At 62.3% G+C, this 17754-nt stretch overlaps 1 protein-coding gene across 2 annotated transcripts; it reads right to left on the bottom strand.

The window, feature by feature from the left end:
* Nucleotides 1-174: 174 nt before the first annotated feature.
* On the bottom strand, nucleotides 175-14885 carry AGPAT2 (1-acylglycerol-3-phosphate O-acyltransferase 2). 2 transcript variants are annotated; one of them, XM_054500561.2, is made up of 6 exons: nucleotides 14589-14885; nucleotides 4872-5005; nucleotides 4399-4574; nucleotides 3464-3559; nucleotides 1788-1860; nucleotides 175-956 (listed from the first exon to the last, which is right to left on the bottom strand). In XM_054500561.2, the coding sequence occupies exons 1-6, from the start codon at nucleotides 14768-14770 to the stop codon at nucleotides 781-783; spliced, it is 837 nt and encodes a 278-aa protein (XP_054356536.1). In that variant the 5' UTR covers nucleotides 14771-14885; the 3' UTR covers nucleotides 175-780. The 2 variants fall into 2 exon arrangements, with proteins under 2 accessions (XP_054356536.1, XP_054356537.1); XM_054500562.2 differs by lacking the exon at nucleotides 14589-14885 and adding an exon at nucleotides 11574-14480.
* Nucleotides 14886-17754: the final 2869 nt, after the last annotated feature.

Here is a 17754-nt window from a genome sequence, read left to right on the forward strand (position 1 = left end):
CCCCACCCATCGATGGTAGTAGTATAGGGTGATGTGGGCCCCCTCCTGGAAAGGGAACATGGGTGGGTGGCGGTGCCTCCACCCTGGTCCCCTAGGGAGGGCAGCTGGGAAGACACAGCATCGGCTCCACCGCCCTGGTCACCTGCCCGCCCTGTGAGTGACCACAGCTCCCCAGCCACTTCCAAGAGTGTGTTTATAAAAAAACGGCAGCGGAGTACAATGCTGACCCCACAGAGTCCTCCAGGCCGGCAGGAGCAGCAGGCCCCAATTCCCGGCTCCCTGTGGCCCAGGGTACGTGAGTCTGGGACTCCCGGCCCTCCAGCCCCTCCTCTCCCTGAGAGCCTGATGCAGCTTGTGGGCTGGACCCTGGAGCCCAGCTGCATCCTGGTGGGTCCCAGGCGGCTGAGCAGAGGGCTCGGACAGTGTGCATCGGGCCTCGGGGTCCTCCCATCTGCTCCTGGGCCATCGGGGGCCTTGTGGCTCAGCCCACCTGCGGGCCACAGCTGCAACCCTCATCTTCATCATCCCAGCTCCCAGAGGCGCCGCAGGCGTGAGTCCCTGCCCTCGAGCCTGGGGAGGGTCCAGCTAAGCCCCCTGCAGGGGATGCCAGGGGCCCATGTCTGAGGCCAGTGACAGAAGGGGCTTCCTGCTTCCCGGGTCGAGTGAGAGCCGGGGGAGCCGGACAGAGTGGTATTTGGAAGCCTGGAGGGGTCCCCTCTGCCATCCTCCAGCCATTGGCTTCCACCTGCCCTCCCCAGGTCCTGCCCTGCCATGTCTGGGCTACTGGGCCGGCTGCACGCCAGGCCCCGCAGTGGCCCCATTCTCCTGGGGGGTCTTGGAGATGTGGAGGAAGGTGGTCCTCATGGCCTGGTGGCAGGTGTCCACGAGCGCAGGGACGTCTGCCACAGTGAGGCCGCTGGTGGGGATGGCTTCCAGCACCTGCACTGTGACTGTTCCTGTGGGGGAGGCAACAGACCTCAGTGGCCTGTGGGGAGCTGGGGCCCACCTCAGCCTGCTGCCCTGGCCTCGCCTCTCCCCAGCCCCCCACAGCCCCTCCCTGGGAAGCCCCTGAGGCCGGGCTCTTCCCCTGGACTCCCTAGCCGTGGTGGGTTATTTAAATTGCGGTAACGTTGCTGCAGTAAAACCCATGGCTGCCTGGCCTTCTCGCCGCAGTTTCGACAAGTCTGCGCTCCCCTGTTACTGCCCCCAAAAAGCCCCACTTCCTGATCAGCCCCTACCTCACTGCCTGGCCTCTGCCCTCCATACGGGGCGAGGGGCTGTGGGAGAGATGGAGCTGGGTTCCCCCACTGCTCTCCAACTTTGACCCCACTGTCCCGCCTGGGCAGCAGGTGCCCACGTTCTGGGAACTGGCTGGAAGGGGCAAGAGGCCATGAGCCCCGCAGCCTGTGCCCCTGGGCTGCCTGGGTTCCATCTACCCCATGTGGGCATCAGCCTGGAGGCATGGGCTCAGAGGCCGCCCTCCAGCCCTGGAGGAGGCCGCCTCAAGGCCCCCAAGCTGTGTGCACAGCTGGGGTCCATCCGTGTGAAGTCTCTTGGAGCCTCAGTTTTCTCATCTGAAAAATGGGCCCAGCACCACCCATCTCACAGGGACATGAGGCCACGAAGCCCACAGCTGGGACTCCAGCCTGAGTCACTCATTCGCCACGTGGTCACCGTGTGGCCGCGCCACGGGTGCTACCCGGAAATGGGAACGATGAGGGGCCCGGGGCTCCGTGACTATAGGGTCAGGCGGGGCCTACCCGCCAGGTGCACACATGTGGGGGTACCTGAAGTGAAGAACTTCTTCTTGGTGTTGTAGAAGGAGGAGAAGGAGGAGTACACCACAGGGACGATGGGCACCTGCGGGCAGGGAGACGTGCAGCTGAGGCAGCCCTGGGGACGGGCCGGGCACACCCCAGGCTGCATGTGGTTGGGGAGCCCTGTCCTGCAGCCCACCCACCCCTGCCTTCGCTGCTGCCATGGGTCCTTGTGGCTGTCCTGCCCCTGGGACCTGGGATACCTGTCCTGCTCTGGTTGGCCCCGAGTTCCATAAGCTCATCCTGCAAATCTTTATTCATCTCCTCTAGGAAGCCCTAGCACTTGTTTGTCTGGTTCACGCCTGTCCTCATACTGGGTGAGCAGCTAGCCAGGGGGGCAGGGCCCTGTCCGGTTTAGGAGGAGGTTATGGCACTCTTCCCTGCCCACGCCTCTCTCCCAGTCCTCTCCATCTCAGGAAGCCAGCGAGGGAGGCAGCCCTAGCCAGGGGGAGGGGTGGAGCCTGCTGGCGTTCCTGGAAGTCACCGGGGTCAAATCCAAGGGCACTTGGGGGTGATCATTAACTCGAGGCAGCCAAGGAACCTCCAGGGGGCCAGCAGGTAGGCTGGGGACTGGGAGCAGGGAGGGAGGGAGGGGGCCAGTAGGTAGGCTGGGGACTGGGAGCAGGGAGGGAGGGGGCCAGCAGGTAGGCTGGGGACTTGGAGCAGGGACGGAAAAGCCGTGGGTCTCCTGGCTGAAGCTGCGCTGTGGCCACCCCCAGCCACCCCATCACAGCCGCCCGTCTCCCTTCTGCTCTCCCAGAGCCGATCCAGCCCTCACTCCACCCCCAAAGGGAAGTGACATCAGCCCCAGGCTGGGCAGATGTGCCCTGCACCTGGGCAGGGCTGGGATCAGAGCCCAAGGATGCCCACCAGCCCAGCGCCTCCGGGGCTCCCCAGGCCTCACAGCCTTAGCTGGGAGCCTCTGGAAGGAGGGCCCCCTCCCCACCACCTCGCACAGGGCGAGGCACCGGGGGCCACTAGCGGCCAGCGTGAGGGAAGGAGCTGAGACCCCTGCCCTGAGCGAGACCCCACCTAGGTAGGTAAAAGCTCCTTCTCCTGACACAACTCTTCCCAGCACAGCGGCAGAGGCGGGACAGGTGCTGGGGGATGGCTATACCCCGGCTTCTCCCAGACACCCCAGGACGCACTGCATGGAAGATGGGACCAGGAAGTCCAGAGTCTGGAGGCGCTGCTTACAATGAGCTCCACCCATCCTGAGCTCTGGCCCGACCTGACACTACACCAAAAGCCTGGCTTGTCCAGACCCCCTGTCCATGCCCTGAAGCCCACCCCAGCCAGGCACAGGCCCAGAAATGAGCCTCCTGAGAGCTCGGTGGCAGAGGCCAGCGGCCCAGCTCCCCCCACCTCTACCTGCCCAGCTTCGCAGGCCAAGCACTGGGTGCCCACCAAGGGCAGCTGGTCACTCTGGGCTCTGTGTGGGCGAAAGGCCCAAGGGGCTGCCCTCCCTGGTCGGTCAGGGGGCAAGTGCAAGAAGGGGCAAGGAGGCCCTGTCCCCAACTCAGTGGGAGGAGTCCCTTGCGTGTCAAGGGTCCTCAGCTTGGCTGGGTGGTCACCTCCTGCCTTAAGCCAGCCTGATTCCGCCTCCCAAGCCTGCAACCACCCCGGGAGGGCTGGGCTCGGCCTACCTGTGCCTGGACTGCCAGGTAGAAGGCGCCCTTCTTAAAAGGCAGCAGGTCCCCATTGTCGTTGCGAGTACCCTCGGGGTAGATCCACACTTTGAGCTGTAGGGAGAGAAGAGCCTGGACTGACCTCACACCCAGGCCGCCCCAGAAAGGCCACGCCGCCTCGCCTCCTAAGAAGCCCCACTTCGCAAAGCAGCTGGCATGGGACCCCATCTGTGGAGCATAGATGATGTGGGGGTCTGGAGTGGGACCTCACCTGCGGAGCATGGATGGTGTGGGGGTCTGGCATGGGACCCCACCTGCGGAGCATGGATGGTGTGGGGGTCTGGCATGGGACCCCACCTGCGAAGCATGGATGGTGTGGGGGTCTGGCGTGGGACCCCACCTGCGGAGCATGGATGGTGTGGGGGTCTGGAGTGGGACCCCACCTGCGGAGCATGGATGGTGTGGGGGTCTGGAGTGGGACCCCACCTGCGGAGCATGGATGGTGTGGGGGTCTGGAGTGGGACCCCACCTGCGGAGCATGGATGGTGTGGGGGTCTGGAGTGGGACCCCACCTGCGGAGCATGGATGGTGTGGGGGTCTGGAGTGGGACCCCACCTGCGGAGCATGGATGGTGTGGGGGTCTGGAGTGGGACCCCACCTGCGGAGCATGGATGGTGTGGGGGTCTGGAGTGGGATCCCACCTGCGGAGCATGGATGGTGTGGGGGTCTGGCGTGGGACCCCACCTGCGGAGCATGGATGGTGTGGGGGTCTGGCGTGGGACCCCACCTGCGGAGCATGGATGGTGTGGGGGTCTGGCGTGGGACCCCACCTGCGGAGCATGGATGGTGTGGGGGTCTTGTTTTTTCTACCAAAACCAAGTCACAAGCTGGCTCCTGCCTGGCCCCGCCCAGGCCCCACCCCAACCCCACCCAGCCCGGCCCTGCACACTCACGTTCTCCCTGACCATGCGCTCGCCCAGGTCGGCCATCACTGTCATGGCAGTGCTAGAGCGCTGCCGGTTGATGAAGAAGACGCCCCCGAGGTACATGATGAGGCCCACAGGCCCCAGGAAGAGCAGCTCCCGCTTGGCGATCTGCACGCAGCGCTCCGGAAGGACCTCCATGAGGCCTAGGAGACAGAGAGAGAGACAGAGACAGAGAGAGAGGGGGAAAGAGCGTGCACTGGACGACAGTTGCTGAGCACCCACAGACCTGCCTGGAGCCCTGCCTTCTCCCTGGCTACCTGGACGGGTCGTGTGGCCTCCGAGCCTCTGTGTCGGGCCCTGAGGGAGGTACTGAGGCCGAGCTTGCCCAGGCACAGGCAGCCCTGTGTCCTCGTCCCCGGGACCCAGCCCCAGCCCCACACAGCCCCAGCTCAGCCGGCCCCACTCAAACCCCAGAAGCCTCTCCGGAGGCCCGGCCCTACCCATCATGTCCAGGATGCTCTGGTGGTTGGAGACGATGACGCAGGGCCGGGCCTCCTGCAGCCTGTGCTGGTCCCGCACCTCGAAGCGGAGCCCGTAAAAGTACTTGAAGCTTCGCACGAACCAGCTGATGATGCTGCAGGGGAGGCCACCGTGAACACGGGTCCCGCAGATCCCGCAGCCGAGGCTGGGGCACGAAGGCCTGGGGGTGGGGTGTGGAGGAGGCTGGGGAGGGGCCCTCCTGGCATGGGGCAGGAGACCGGGAAACACAGGGGAGGGAGCCCCTGAAGCGGACAGAGTCCCGGGCCTGGCTCACCCACCTGGATGGCTGCCCTGCCTCCATCTCCCCAGCAACAGGGGAAAACCCAGAGCCTCTGGAACTTGGATGCTAGGAACATGGGAAGGCGCCCACTTCCAAATCCACGTCCAGGGCCCACCCAGCCCTTATCCACCCCACAGGGGACCCAGCCGGAAAGGAACTGGCACGGGCTCTCACGTCCGCTATGAAGGACCCACGTCGGGGAAAGCAGCCTCTGCACCCCATTAGAGGAAATGGGGCCCCACACACCCTGGGGAAGGTCACTGGCCCCTCAAGGCAGGGCCACATCAGGAAGAAAGTGTCGGCGCCAGTGGAGACCTCTGAAAGGACCTCCGAAAGGTTCTTCCAGAAAAGAGCTGAGACCGAGACCCTCTCTTACCCCTACCCTACAGAATCAGGCCGGTTCCCTTTCCCCGTGAAGAGGCGGCGGGGGGCTCGGGGCTTGTCTGAGGTCACACCAGGAGCAGGAGCAGAGCCAGGGTCCGGGCCACCTGAGCCCCGGCCCCAGCAGCCCCCACTCTGGCAGGGGCCCAGCCCACTGGGGGCTGCCCTTGGAGCACCTGCAAATGTGAGGTGGCCTTGCCCAAGCCGCCCATCACGGTTGGGACCAGGGATGCCCAAGGGGCACCCGAAGACTCTGACCAGCTCCGAGCACCCCAAGCCTCTGCCCTGCTGTGCTGCCAGGAAGCTCTAGGCACACCCCAGATAGGGCACTGCCCATCACAGGGCAGCCAGCAGGGATGGGGCCAGGAGGACGGAGCTCCACTCCGAAGCTCCAGCAGGGGTGGAAGGCCAGGGGCAAGGCTGTGCCAGCACTGACCGGGGGGCTCCCAGTGCTGCTCCCCTCTCCATGCAGACTAGTGCCCCCCACCATTTGATCCCCCAGCAGTCCTAAGGGCCCCCCGCTTTGTACAGATGAGTCTGAGTAACCGCCCCAGGCCACAGAGCAGAGATTCAAAGCCGGGGCCTTCTCTCAAAGCCATACTGGTGGGGATTTTTGTTGTTTTAACAGGGTCTTGCTCTGTCACCCAGGCTGGAGTACAGTGTCACAATCTCGGCTCACTCCAGCCTCCACCTCCTGGGCTCCTCCCACCTCAGGCTCCTGACTAGCTGGGACCACAGATGTGAGCCACCACACCTGGCTAGTTTTTGTATTTTTGGTAGAGATGGGCTTTCACCATCTCTGGCCAGGCTGGTCTCGAACTCCTAGGCTCAAACAATCTGCCCGCCTCGGCCTCCCAAAGTGCTGGGATTACAGGCCTGAGCCAACTCGCCCGCCCTTTAAAAAAAAAAATTGTGGTAAAATACACGTAACATAAAATGTATCTCCGTGGCCTTTTCTGGGTGCACAGTTCATGGCTGCTGGGCACATTCGGTGTCCAGCAGCCATCTCCTCCCTCCATCTCCAGAACTCTCCACCTTCTCTGGCTGACGTCCATTCCCATGCGACACAAACCCCTGTCCCCTCCCTGGCCCTGGCACTCTGCCCTTCAATGTGTGAGCCCAGGCCTGCGGCAGCACCACCTTGGGCAGATGGGGCAATGTTCATGACCCCCTGTTGCAGATGGGGAAACTGAGTCAAGGGGGGCCTAATGGTTAATTCTGACGATAAGTCCAGCCATCCGTCCCTGGACTTGGAAGCCTGGGGCCTCCTCAGATCTGCCCTCCTCAGCCAGCTCTAGATATCTCCTCTCCAGGCCGCGCCGGCCACTGTCCCCTCCCACCCAGAAGGCACGCCCGGGCTGGCAGCACCCGCACACTCAGGGGAACTGCAGGGCTGTTTTGCCTCCACACTCATCTGCACAATCCAGCTTCCCGGACCCCTGTGACACTCCAAGAAGACGAGGAGGCAAAAGCCGGCAGTTCACCAACAGAAAACATGGAACTGTCTGGTGCTAGCAAGACAGTCGCGTCGCCAATCAAAGAAATGCAAATGAAAACAAGAGACTGTCCTCATCCTTCCCCCTGGCACAGATTAAACGCCTGATAACAGGAGGTGCCAGCCAGGGCGTCGGGAGCGGGCCCAGCGGCTGGCAGGAGTGAGGAGTCACGCAGACAAGATGCTTCTGTGCAGGGCAGGTTGGCAGGCCCGGCCAGAACCCTGAGGAAACCTGGCCCCTCTCCTCTCAGAATCTTCCAGGAATTCGCCCAATGGCTGGATGAGAAGCCTGCGGTGCTCAAGTGTGCGGTGAATTAGGAAAACCTGAAAATGCTTAAATATCCACCAGTAGGGAGAGGGAAAGTAAATGAGGGTCCATTTCACAGCCAGCTGGGGCGCGGGGAAAGAACAGGGCAGGTCCACACTCATCTCCTGTGAAGGACACGCATATGATTTCTAGCAGCAGCCAAGACACACCTGCAATTCCAAAGCTAGCTGCCTGCAGGAGGCTCGGGTCACATCTGAAAGGGACATTGGTTCCCTCTGGTAGTGACATTGGCCAGTTCCATCTTTTATTTACTTTTTTATTTTTGAGACAGGGTCTCACTCTGTCACCCAGACTGAAGTGCAGTGGTGTGATCTCAGCTCACTGCAACCTCCACCTCCCGGGTTCAAGCAATTCTCCTCCCTCAGCCTCCCGAGTAGCTGGGATTACAGGTGCCTGCCACCAGGCCTGGCTAGTTTTTGTATTTTTAGTAGAGATGGGGTTTCACCATGTTGGCCAGGCTGGTCTCGAACTCCTGACCTCAGGTGATCCTCCCACCTCGGCCTCCCAAAGTGCTGGGATTACCGGCATGAGCCACCGCACCTGGCCAGCTAGTTTCTTAGTGTTAACAACTGCATCTTGGTGATGTAAAATGTTAACAAGGGAGGAAACTGGTGAGGGCCATATGGGTTCCCCTGTAATATCTTTGCAACTTCTCTGTAAATCTAAAATTATTAAAAAATAAGATGTGCATTTATTTTTTATTTTTTTGAGACGGAATCTTGCTGTCACCTAGGCTGGAGTGCAGTGGCATGATCTCAGCTCACTGCCGTTTCCACCTCCCGGCAAGCGATTCTCCTGCCTCAGCCTAGCAAGTAGTTGGGACTACTGGTGTGCGCCACCACACCCGGCTAATTTTTGTATTTTTGGTAGAGACGGGGTTTCACCATGTCGGCCAGGCTGGTCTCAAACTCCTGACCTCATGATCCACCCGCGTCGGTCTCCCAAAGTGCTGGGATGACAGGAAGGAGCCAGCGCGCCGAGCCCTCCTCTGTTTTGATTGTGGTATTAACACGCATCACCTAAACAATATAATTTTACCCGTTTCTCAGCGCATGGTTCCGTGGCACTCGGCGCATCCGCTGCTGTGCAGCCAGCACCACCCTCCAGCTCCAAAACTTTTCCTTTTTTTTTTTTTTTTTAATCTAAGCTGCTTAGGGGATGGATCGTGCACTGATACTTCTCTCAACTGTGAAAGACATGGGGTACAAACCCCCGCCCAGCAGGCAGCGCTGAGCAGGCACTGTGTCCTGCCGCCCACCACCGGCCGCTGGTCCTCAGGCCAGACAGATGGATGGACGGAGGCTGCCCCAGGCCAGCGGGAGGCTGTGGCTCTCTAGAACTCTGCAGCCCACGGTGTGGCTGGGGGAGAAAGGTATACCCTGGGGGCGGAAGAAAGTCGAACTTGATGTCCTCAAGGGGACAAAGGACCATCTGCACCAGCCACGTGGGGCCACCGCACTTCCCCCCCAGTGTCCCGTACATAGTTCAGAGCTTTCTGAAAGCTGGTGGGAAAGTCTAGACTCACTTTACAAGCGGTTCCTGGATGGGTGGGTGGCTCACGCCTGTAATCCCAGGACTTTGGGAGGCCGAGGCGGGCAGATCACCTGAGTTCAGGAGTTCGAGACCAGTCTGGCCAACATGGTGAGGTCCTGTCTCTATTAACAACACAAAAATTAGCCAGACGTGGTGGCAGCTGCCTGTAATCCCAGCTACTCGGGAGGCTGAAGCGGGAGAATCACCCGAACCAGGGAGAAGGAGGTTGCGGTGAGCCGAGATGGCGCCATTGTACTCCAGCCTGGGTGACGGAGCAAGACTTCATCTCACACACACAAAAAAAGTGTTTCCTCAGAAAGGAAGGGACTGAACTAAGCCCTGCAGAGGCTCCTGCAGCCGAAGACACCCCCGGGAACCCAGGCAGAGAAAAATCGCCTTCTAAGCACAGGGGCCCCCTGCACCTCCTGTGTGCAAAGCCTCGAGACAAGGGCTCTACAGGAGTCACCTCCTTTTGTTCTGACGGTAACCCCCCAGGGTAGGTACGATCATAACCCCCCTCTTCAGATGAGGAATGCGAGGTTCGAGGTTCAAGGTTCAGCAAAGTTAAGTGACTTCCCCAAGGCCACACAGCAGGGAAGCCAGAACAGGCCTGAGCACCCCCTTGGAACTCTGCTTCGGAGCTGGCAGAGTCGTGCTGGGGCGGCGAGGGCCCCCAATAGGACTCTAGGAGCTCATCCGGAGGCTCCCTCCCTCCCCCGGGCTCCGCAGTCCCCTCAACCCCTCAGCATGGCTGGGAGCTTGCTCCAGCCTCCCCCAGCAGGAAGCTCAGAGTGGCCAGAGCAGCCACTGTCCCCAGGCTTCCCCCACCAGCTTGCCCAGCCCAGGTCCTGTCCCGTGCCAAACACCCTACCTCACCCAAACTCCCCTCCCACCAACCACAGGGGTACGAGGGGCTGCCCTGTCCTTTCCCCAAAGCCTGGGGCAGGTGTCGCTGTGCCGGACCAGGATACAGTCACACGGACCCCAAATCCAGGCCCTGGGCTCCTTGCCTGCCCGGGGTACCCCAGCAGGGGCAAAGCCAAGGTCGCCGGAAGCCTGGAGCTCGGGGAGCCCTGCTGGCCACTGCCAGGCAGGTGACTTGTGCCAGCTTTGCCCAGCAAGGCAAGAGGCCCAGGGAGCAGCCCAGTGCCCAAAACTAAGCGAGGCTGAGCCCAGACTGGGCCCTTCTGGTGGCATCGGAGCAGTGGGCTCCTGCTGAGGGAAAACCCAGGTCCTGCCCCCGTCTTTTTCAGGAGCCCTCAGACTGGAGTCCACTGGCCTTGAGTGAAGTGCTATAAGAGATCCCTCTGGGGTCTGCAGGAACCCAGCCTCCTCAGACCACCTGAGCTCAGCCCCCAGCCACCTGGGCTGCTCCCACACTCAAGCTCTGGGCCTGACGGGGATTTGGATCCCATTTCCCTTCTTCCCAGCTATGGCCTCGGACAATGCATTTGACCTCCCAGGCTCATTTGGAAGGGTGTGCAGGCTTACATTCTATGAGGCGGAGACACCCAGGGCACCCTCGGGCCAGGACGGGACCTCCACCAACAGTGGCTGTGATGAGGATGACTGGGGGTGGGGGAAGAATCCAAAATGGGTGGGGCCGGGCACGGTGGCTCACGCCTGTGACCCCAGCACTTTGGGAGGCTGAGGCAGACGGATCACTTGAGCCCAGGGGTTTAAGACCAACCTGGGCAACAGAGCGAGACCTTGTCTCAAAAAATTTAAAAAAAAATCCAAAGTAAATCAAAGCGAAAGGCCCCTCAATGTGCCTAAGCCCCCAATCCCACCAGCACCTGGCTCAGGCAGCTGGGAGGCGGTTCTAGGTCAGGGCCCAGGCCACTGGCCAGGCTGTCTTCGTGGAAGGCCACTCGCTGACCCTTGCCCTGGTCCTGGGCTGGGACACTCCCAGGAGACCCAGCAGCTCTCTGAGCCAGGACTTGCTTATCCTCAGCTGTGTGAGCTCATTCAGGGCAGCCCCCTCCCCCAGTGCTGGGGCTCGTTGGGACCACCGGGGACAGGGACCCCAGTGAGGAATCTGGTGTTTTCCAACAAGTGTCATCCGAGCTGCAGCACAAGGCGGGATGGGTCCATAGGGGTGCGGGGTCCAGCCCACACAAACACCCGGATGTGGGGGGTCCCCGATGACTACTCAAAGCGGATGTGTGGGAGTGCAGGTGTGGTGGGTGAGAAGGAGGTGGGGCCAGAGAAGCCCTCCCATCCCTCAATCAGGACCTGCAGAGAGACACCTGAGAGCTCTGGCGGACCAAGGTCACGGTCTCCCTCGGGACTAAGACCCCAGTGCTGTGGTGACACAGGGCTCCCTGATGGCATCTGTCATCACCAGACATCTGTCAGGGGACCCGGGACCATGCACTGGCCGGCAAATCTGGGTCAAACCTTGCCCGACATCCCAAGTCCCCTGTGTGTTCTCCCCACACTGGGCGTGTGGTGTGGGCACGTGCTCCATGGGACAGGAGCCTGCCCTGCAGCCAGGAGCTGTCACAACCACTAGGTCCTGGCCTCTAGATACCAGCAGAGCGTGGGGTTCAATTCAGGGAGCATCCTTAAGAGGAAGAGCACCCTTTTTCTCTCTGGGACCCTGAAAATGGTAGGAATAGAGGTCAAAGGAGCCGGAAACTTACTGCTGTTTCCCTAGGCTGCCCATCTGGTCTCCTTTGCTGTATGAAAAAGTAAACTTCTCTGTGGATTAAGCTGCTGTCTTGAGGATTTTCTGATCCTGTAGCTGAACCCAGCTGTAGGACACAGAGCCGCTCCGGGCTTTGCTTTCCTCTGTCGAATGGATGTACCAGGGCATCGGCCCCTGGTGAGAAAACGTGCCCTGCAGCTCCACCCTAACTGCGCACACAGGGAATGGCTCAGGGGGCACCCCCTGCCTGGAAGGGGTCCGTGGTCTCAGCCCCAAGCCCGGTGGGAACGAAGGCTGCCTCAGCGGTTCTAGTCCCATCACTGTCCCTCACACGCTCAGAACTACGGTGTAGACAGTGGGGGTCTCTTGGGTGCCGCCTGGAACCCCGTGGGGAGGGGCTGGGCCTCAGCCAGGGCAGCCATTGCCCAGGGGCAAGATGGAGCGCCCCTCCCAGAGCTCAGGCCTGCCGCAGGGCTGCCTCAGCGGCCCCAAGCGCTGGGCTGGGAATAAGGGGAAAGTGAAAAGCAGGTACTCTGGAGTCACTGTCAATGGGTTCGAACCCCAGTTCCACCCCATCCTGGCTTGGGGACCCTGCCCCAGTTTCAAGTTGCTTATCTCAGCCTCAGTGTCCTTATTTATAACACGGAGCACATGCGAATCCCTGTTCCCGAGGCTGCAGGCACCCGTGGCGCACAGCAGGAACAGAGGCCGAGTATCCCCTCCTTCCCTTCCAGCCCCCCGGATCCCTTCCCTGGAGTGACAAAGCGCCTCCTCTTCATCTGCCTTTCTTACCCCTCCCGACGGCCCCCATGGAGGGAACGCACGTTCGCAACAGCCCCACTCTTAGCCATTGCTGGGAGTCTTGGGAGTCATCAGGGACCCTGGGGCCTGGGGAGCGTGTGCAGAGGTGTGGGGGAAGGTAGCCATGGAGCCCCAGGCCTCTCCTGCCGACTGCCCTGCCCTCTGGCCCTCCCTTCTCTTCAGGGACCAAAGCAGGAACAAAGCACCTGCTGTTAGCAGCCAGTGTCCCGAAAGCCACTACTCCACAGGCCTGAGCCTGGGTGCTGCCCTGGAGAGGTGAGGGTGGCAGGAGGGTCCCATCCAAGCACCATCAGAGGCCCCAGGTCCCGAGGATGCCCGGGTTAGCCAGAATCTCCAGGCTGAGATGGGGACAGGGCCAAGTGGGGCAGCAGGGCCAGTGCCAGCCAACCCAGCCTGCCAGGTCCATAGAAAGGGCAGCAGGTGAACTGTGATTTGGTCCCTGGAAAACAACTATGAAGTCCAGGCAGAGGCCCCTGCAGAACAAGCCAGGCTTTCTCACACAAGGAGGCTGCCAATGAAGAGGCCGTGGCCTGTGGTCTGGCTCAGTAGTGGGGTCTGCTCCAGGGTCTCCTAAGTCAGGTGCACTGTCACTTTTGCTGAAAGAACAGGACCCTGTCCCCTGTCCGCACCCCAGGACACGCCCGGCACAGGATGCCCTGCTGGCATCAGAACCACACAAGCCATTTCCTCGGGGTGGGGGGCACCCCTCCAAGGAACCCAAAGACTGGCCCCTCCTCAGCTGGGAAAGCTGCACCCTTGCCCCTACTCTGAAGCACCCCAGGGGCTGAGGGGGGGGCCCTCACAGAGACCCCTGCCTACAGGGGATCCCAGGGCCAGAACCACAGGTGAGGCCTTCAGAGATTCCAGCACAGGTGCCCAGAGCCCAGCCCCCAGGAACTCCCTGTTTCTGCAAACCACCTTCCTCCCTGAAGGGTGCTCTACTGGGGACGTCAGCGCCAGTCACCACCTGGGCCAGCCCTGGAGTGTGCGCTCCCCGGGACCTCGGCCTGGGCCACCTGGCCCGCATTACCACCGGTCACACACACGTCTGGCTGAGCAGCCATCAGGCCCTTCTCGGACTCTCCATGCTCTCCATCAGCCCCAGGGTCCTCCTTCATATTCCTGGAGCTTCTGGGGCTCCGTGGGAAGCCATGAGTGTAGGCCCGTTCCAGCAGCCTCAGTGCCCTCCCAGGACTGGCAAGGACATCGAGTGCAGGCAGCCAGCAAACCCTCACCCACTGCCCCTGGAACCACGGGGAAGGGGGCCTCTGAGGCCACAATGCCCCCACCCCAGGCCATTGCAAAAGCCACTGGCTGGGCAGTCCAAACAGGGCAGAGAGAAATGTAGCAACAGCCTGGGGACGGCTAACAGGGAGACGGGGCAGGCAAGAGCCTTCTCCGGCAGCCACCCCGCCCAGGAGCAGGCAGCCCCCGCCGTCTTTGGCAGCCCAGTCTGACCTCTGGCCCCCAACCCCAGCCTGGCAAAACCAAGCTCCCACCTTCTGGAAGGCGTCCAGGGGAAGATTTCAGCCCCGCCAAACCCTAGTCCTAACTCTTCCTTCCCTTCGCTTGGGAGCCGGGCCCCCGGAGCTGGAGGCCAGGGGCGCGCTCCCCAGCACGGAAGCAGGTCCCCTCTGGGTCCCCCACCTCCCTGCGAAGAGGAAGGGGAGAGAAAGGGGAATCCGCCCCACAGGTGCGCCCATCACCGGGCGGACAGGCAGGAGGGCGTCGGAGGGAGGCCGAGGGGTGCCCCCACACCGCCGTGCGCCCCGATCAATGGCCCTGGGGCAAGTCCCCGCCGCCCCGGCCTCGGTTTCCCCGCTCAGGAAGCAGGGCTGAGCCTCTCCCAGCGCGGACCGGCCCCCTTTCTCTCCGAAAGCCGCTCCGCCCCCGGAACCTCACGCCGGGCTGCAGGGACGCGGCGGAGGCCGAAACCGGTGTAGACGCCCGGGGCCAGGGCGGCGGGTGGGGTGCTGGGCACTGTGACGCCGGCTCCGGGACCCCCTGACTCCGGGACCCCCTCCCGTGCCTGCCGCCGGCCCAGGCGCGCTCTCCCCGGCGCCCCGGAGCGGGGCGGGACGGGCGGGGCAGGAAGGAGGGAAACCCAGAAGAAAGTTAGGGAAGCGGAAGCGGCGCGGCGGTTCCCCGGCCCCTCCCGGCGGCCCCTCCCGGCGGCCCCCCGCCTTGCCTCATGTTCTCCACCGTCCGGCCGCCGTGGCGCAGCAGGCAGACGAGCGAGGCCACGGCGGACACCGCGAAGCACAGCGCGCAGTACAGGGCGACCTTGGCGTAGAACTCGGCCGCGCGGCTCAGCTGCACCAGCAGCAGCAGCAACAGCAGCGCCGCGGCCAGACACGGCCACAGCTCCATGGCCCGGCCCGGCGCCCGACGGCGCGGCCAGCTCGCTCCCGCTCCCGCTTCTCCCCCGCGCGCTCAGGCCCCTTATTGCGAGGGCGGCGGGGCGGGGCGGGGCGGGGCGGGGCGCGGGGTGGGGGAGGAGCGCGCGGCAGGGAAGGGCTAGGTGCGGCGCCCCGCCCCGACACAGTCCCCAACCACGCCCCGACACGGTCCCCTCACCAGGCCCCGCCCCGCCACTGTCCCCAACCCCCTCCCGACACGACACCCCCTTCCCGCCCTGGGTCACCCGGCCCGGACCTCCCCTCCACGCTCCCTCCCCGCAGCCTTCTGCCAGGTTACCGAGGCTCTGGCGCTCTGCTCCCACCCTCCCGGTCCCAGGGGACCCCCCATCATGGCTGGCCGGTGGCTCGGGCTCTGGCGCTGCCCCCCATGGTCTGGGCCTCCTGCCCCGCCCGGTGCCCCCTCCCCCCGCTGCCGGGGCAGCCACAGGCTCCTGCGCGCAGAACCACAGCTCCCCAAGGGCGTAAAACCAGCGGGGATGCGCCCGTGCCAGGCCGGTGGCCACGCAAAGGGCCACTGGAACCGCCCCCGAGTGACCAGTGGCCACCTGGCAGAAGGCCTGGCTCTTAGGGTGTCCTCGGGCCCCTGCGGGGAGGCTCTTGGGGGCGCGCAGGCAAACTGGGGCGTGTGTCTGGGCGGGGCTGGGATGCCCCACCCTGGGTGCCAGAAGTAGCCTTGTCGCCAGGGTTGCTCCAGGGGCAGGCGAGGTGGGTGTCAGGTGGTGACGTTCACATCCGCTTGGCAGCACGGCCAGTGTGGCAGGGCAAGGTGCAGCTGGGACGAGGGCAGCAGTCTCCTGGCCTGGCCCCCACCCGGCGTCCCACCCCAGGGAGCAGATGGAAATTGAAAAGCAGTTTCCTGGGGTCCCTCCTCACAGGGACTCTTGGGTTTGCTGCAGTTGCCGGAGTGCTGGCCGCCCTGCGCTCTAAGGGGTCAGCAGAGGATTACGGCCCCTCTTTTTTCAGATGCAGAGTTGAGCTGTTAAAACATTTCCCTGAACATTGTAACCACCCCCCAAACTGTACTGAGACAATGACAAATACAGAAACTGCTCTTCAAATGAATGGAGAACTGCAGTCCTGAAGGAGGTGGGATCTTGCTGCCTGGGCTCAGCAGCCCCTGCCCAGGCGGTCCCAGCTTTTCTTGAAAGTGGAGACGCATCCTTTTGCCTTAGGCCTGTGGGCATCTTACAGCAAAACCCGGGAGAGCATTATCCAGCCCAGTCTCCTTCCAGATCCATTTGGGCTTCATTTGGAATCAGCTTGGAGGGCCTGGCTTGACCTCTTTCCACTCTTGGAGCCGGAACTGCACACCCCGCAGCCGGGAGGTCTGAGGCTGTGCCTCTGGGAGGCTGAGAGGTGGCTGCTGATGGCTGCAGGGTTTTCATCTTCCAGGGCAGATGTGGTGGGTGCACGCTGCAGACAGGAGTGCCGCTGCCAGGAGCTGGGGGATGCGGGGGTGTGGGCTGGGGTCCCAGGTGGACTTCCTGGAGGAGTGGGGCTTCACAGCACCTTCAGCTGGAGGCTCTGTGCACCCAGGTCCTGAGCAGGTTGTACCCTGGCTGTGGAATCCAGTCCTCACAACCCTCAGGCCTGTCCAGGTGCTTTACGTGCCCGCCCCCTTCTTGTCCTTTACCTCCCAGCCCACTGACCTTTCCAGGGTGACCACCATCTTCCTGCACCCCCAGGTGACTGTGTGTGTGTTGGACACCTCTCCCTCCTCTCCTCCCCCCGGAATGGAGCCCGTGGGGCCTCGTTTGTTTTGTGCACCATGTGCGACCAGCACTCAGGCCAATGTCTGGCACATAGCAGGTGCTCAGCACACACTTTCCATAGTAGCAAAGGCATCCCCATTTTACAGAGGGAAAACTGAGGCTCTCAAGGGTGAACACCAGACAGCCGGGACGTGACAGAGGAAGAGAGGCTGACTCTGACCCGGAAAGCTCCTGCCAGGGCTGGCAGGAGCAGCACCAGGGCAGCACACGGTGACCCTGCTGCCTCCCCAGACAAGGTGGGGTTTTGCCCACTGCTCTCCTGAAGAGGGTGTGACCCAATTTCACCTCCTCCCTCTTCTCTGCACCTTGCAGGAGGGTTGAGAGAAACGTCCACTTTTCCTCAGACAAGATCCGAGAGGAGGCGGGCCAGGGACTCGGGGAGTGATGAGGAAGTACTTTGTATTTTGATATAATGCCACATTTGGGAAGCTAACACATTATTTGTTTCTAGAAGTAAAGCTCCAGAGAATCTTACGGGCTGGCAGAGACACCAAGAAACGAGATTTTCTTCTTTTTTTTTTTTTTTGAGACGGAGTCTCGCTCTGTCACCCAGGCTGGAGTGCAGTGGCGTGATCTCGGCTCACTGCAAGCTCCGCCCCCTGGGTTCAAGGGATTCTCCTACCTCAACCTCTTGAGTAGCTGGGATTACAGGTGCCCAACACCACACCCGGCTAATTTTTGTATTTTTAATAGAGACGGAGTTTCGTCATGTTGGCCAGGCTGGTCTCAAACTCTTGACCACAAGTGATCTGCCTGCTTTGGCCTCCCGAAGTGCTGGGATTACAGATGTGAGCCACCACGCCCGGCCTATAAAAGAGATTTTCTCTAAAATGAGTGCTTCTCACCCAGGGAGGGCTGGCATGGGCTCTGCTGGGTTTATCCCAAGAGTGTGGTGAGGGACTGGGAGCCTGGTTCTGTTGTGTAGGGATGGCCAGCGCCCTGTCTGACCCTTGAGATGCCCTCAGCTACCAGGGGCAGGGGTGCTGGGCCGGTGGTGGCCGTGCGGCTGTACCCGCCCAAGGACAGCTGAGAGTCCTCCTGGGCATTTGCTGGGACCCGGCCAGACAGCGCATGACACCAGGTGACAGTGAGAGCTGAGCTGGCACCGGCTCCTGAGGCCCAGGGAGCCCACAGCTCAGGGAGCAAGTGAGGACGGAAGGAC

The sequence above is a fragment of the Pongo pygmaeus genome, chromosome 13, assembly GCF_028885625.2.
Source record: "Pongo pygmaeus isolate AG05252 chromosome 13, NHGRI_mPonPyg2-v2.0_pri, whole genome shotgun sequence".
NCBI lineage: Eukaryota > Metazoa > Chordata > Mammalia > Primates > Hominidae > Pongo > Pongo pygmaeus.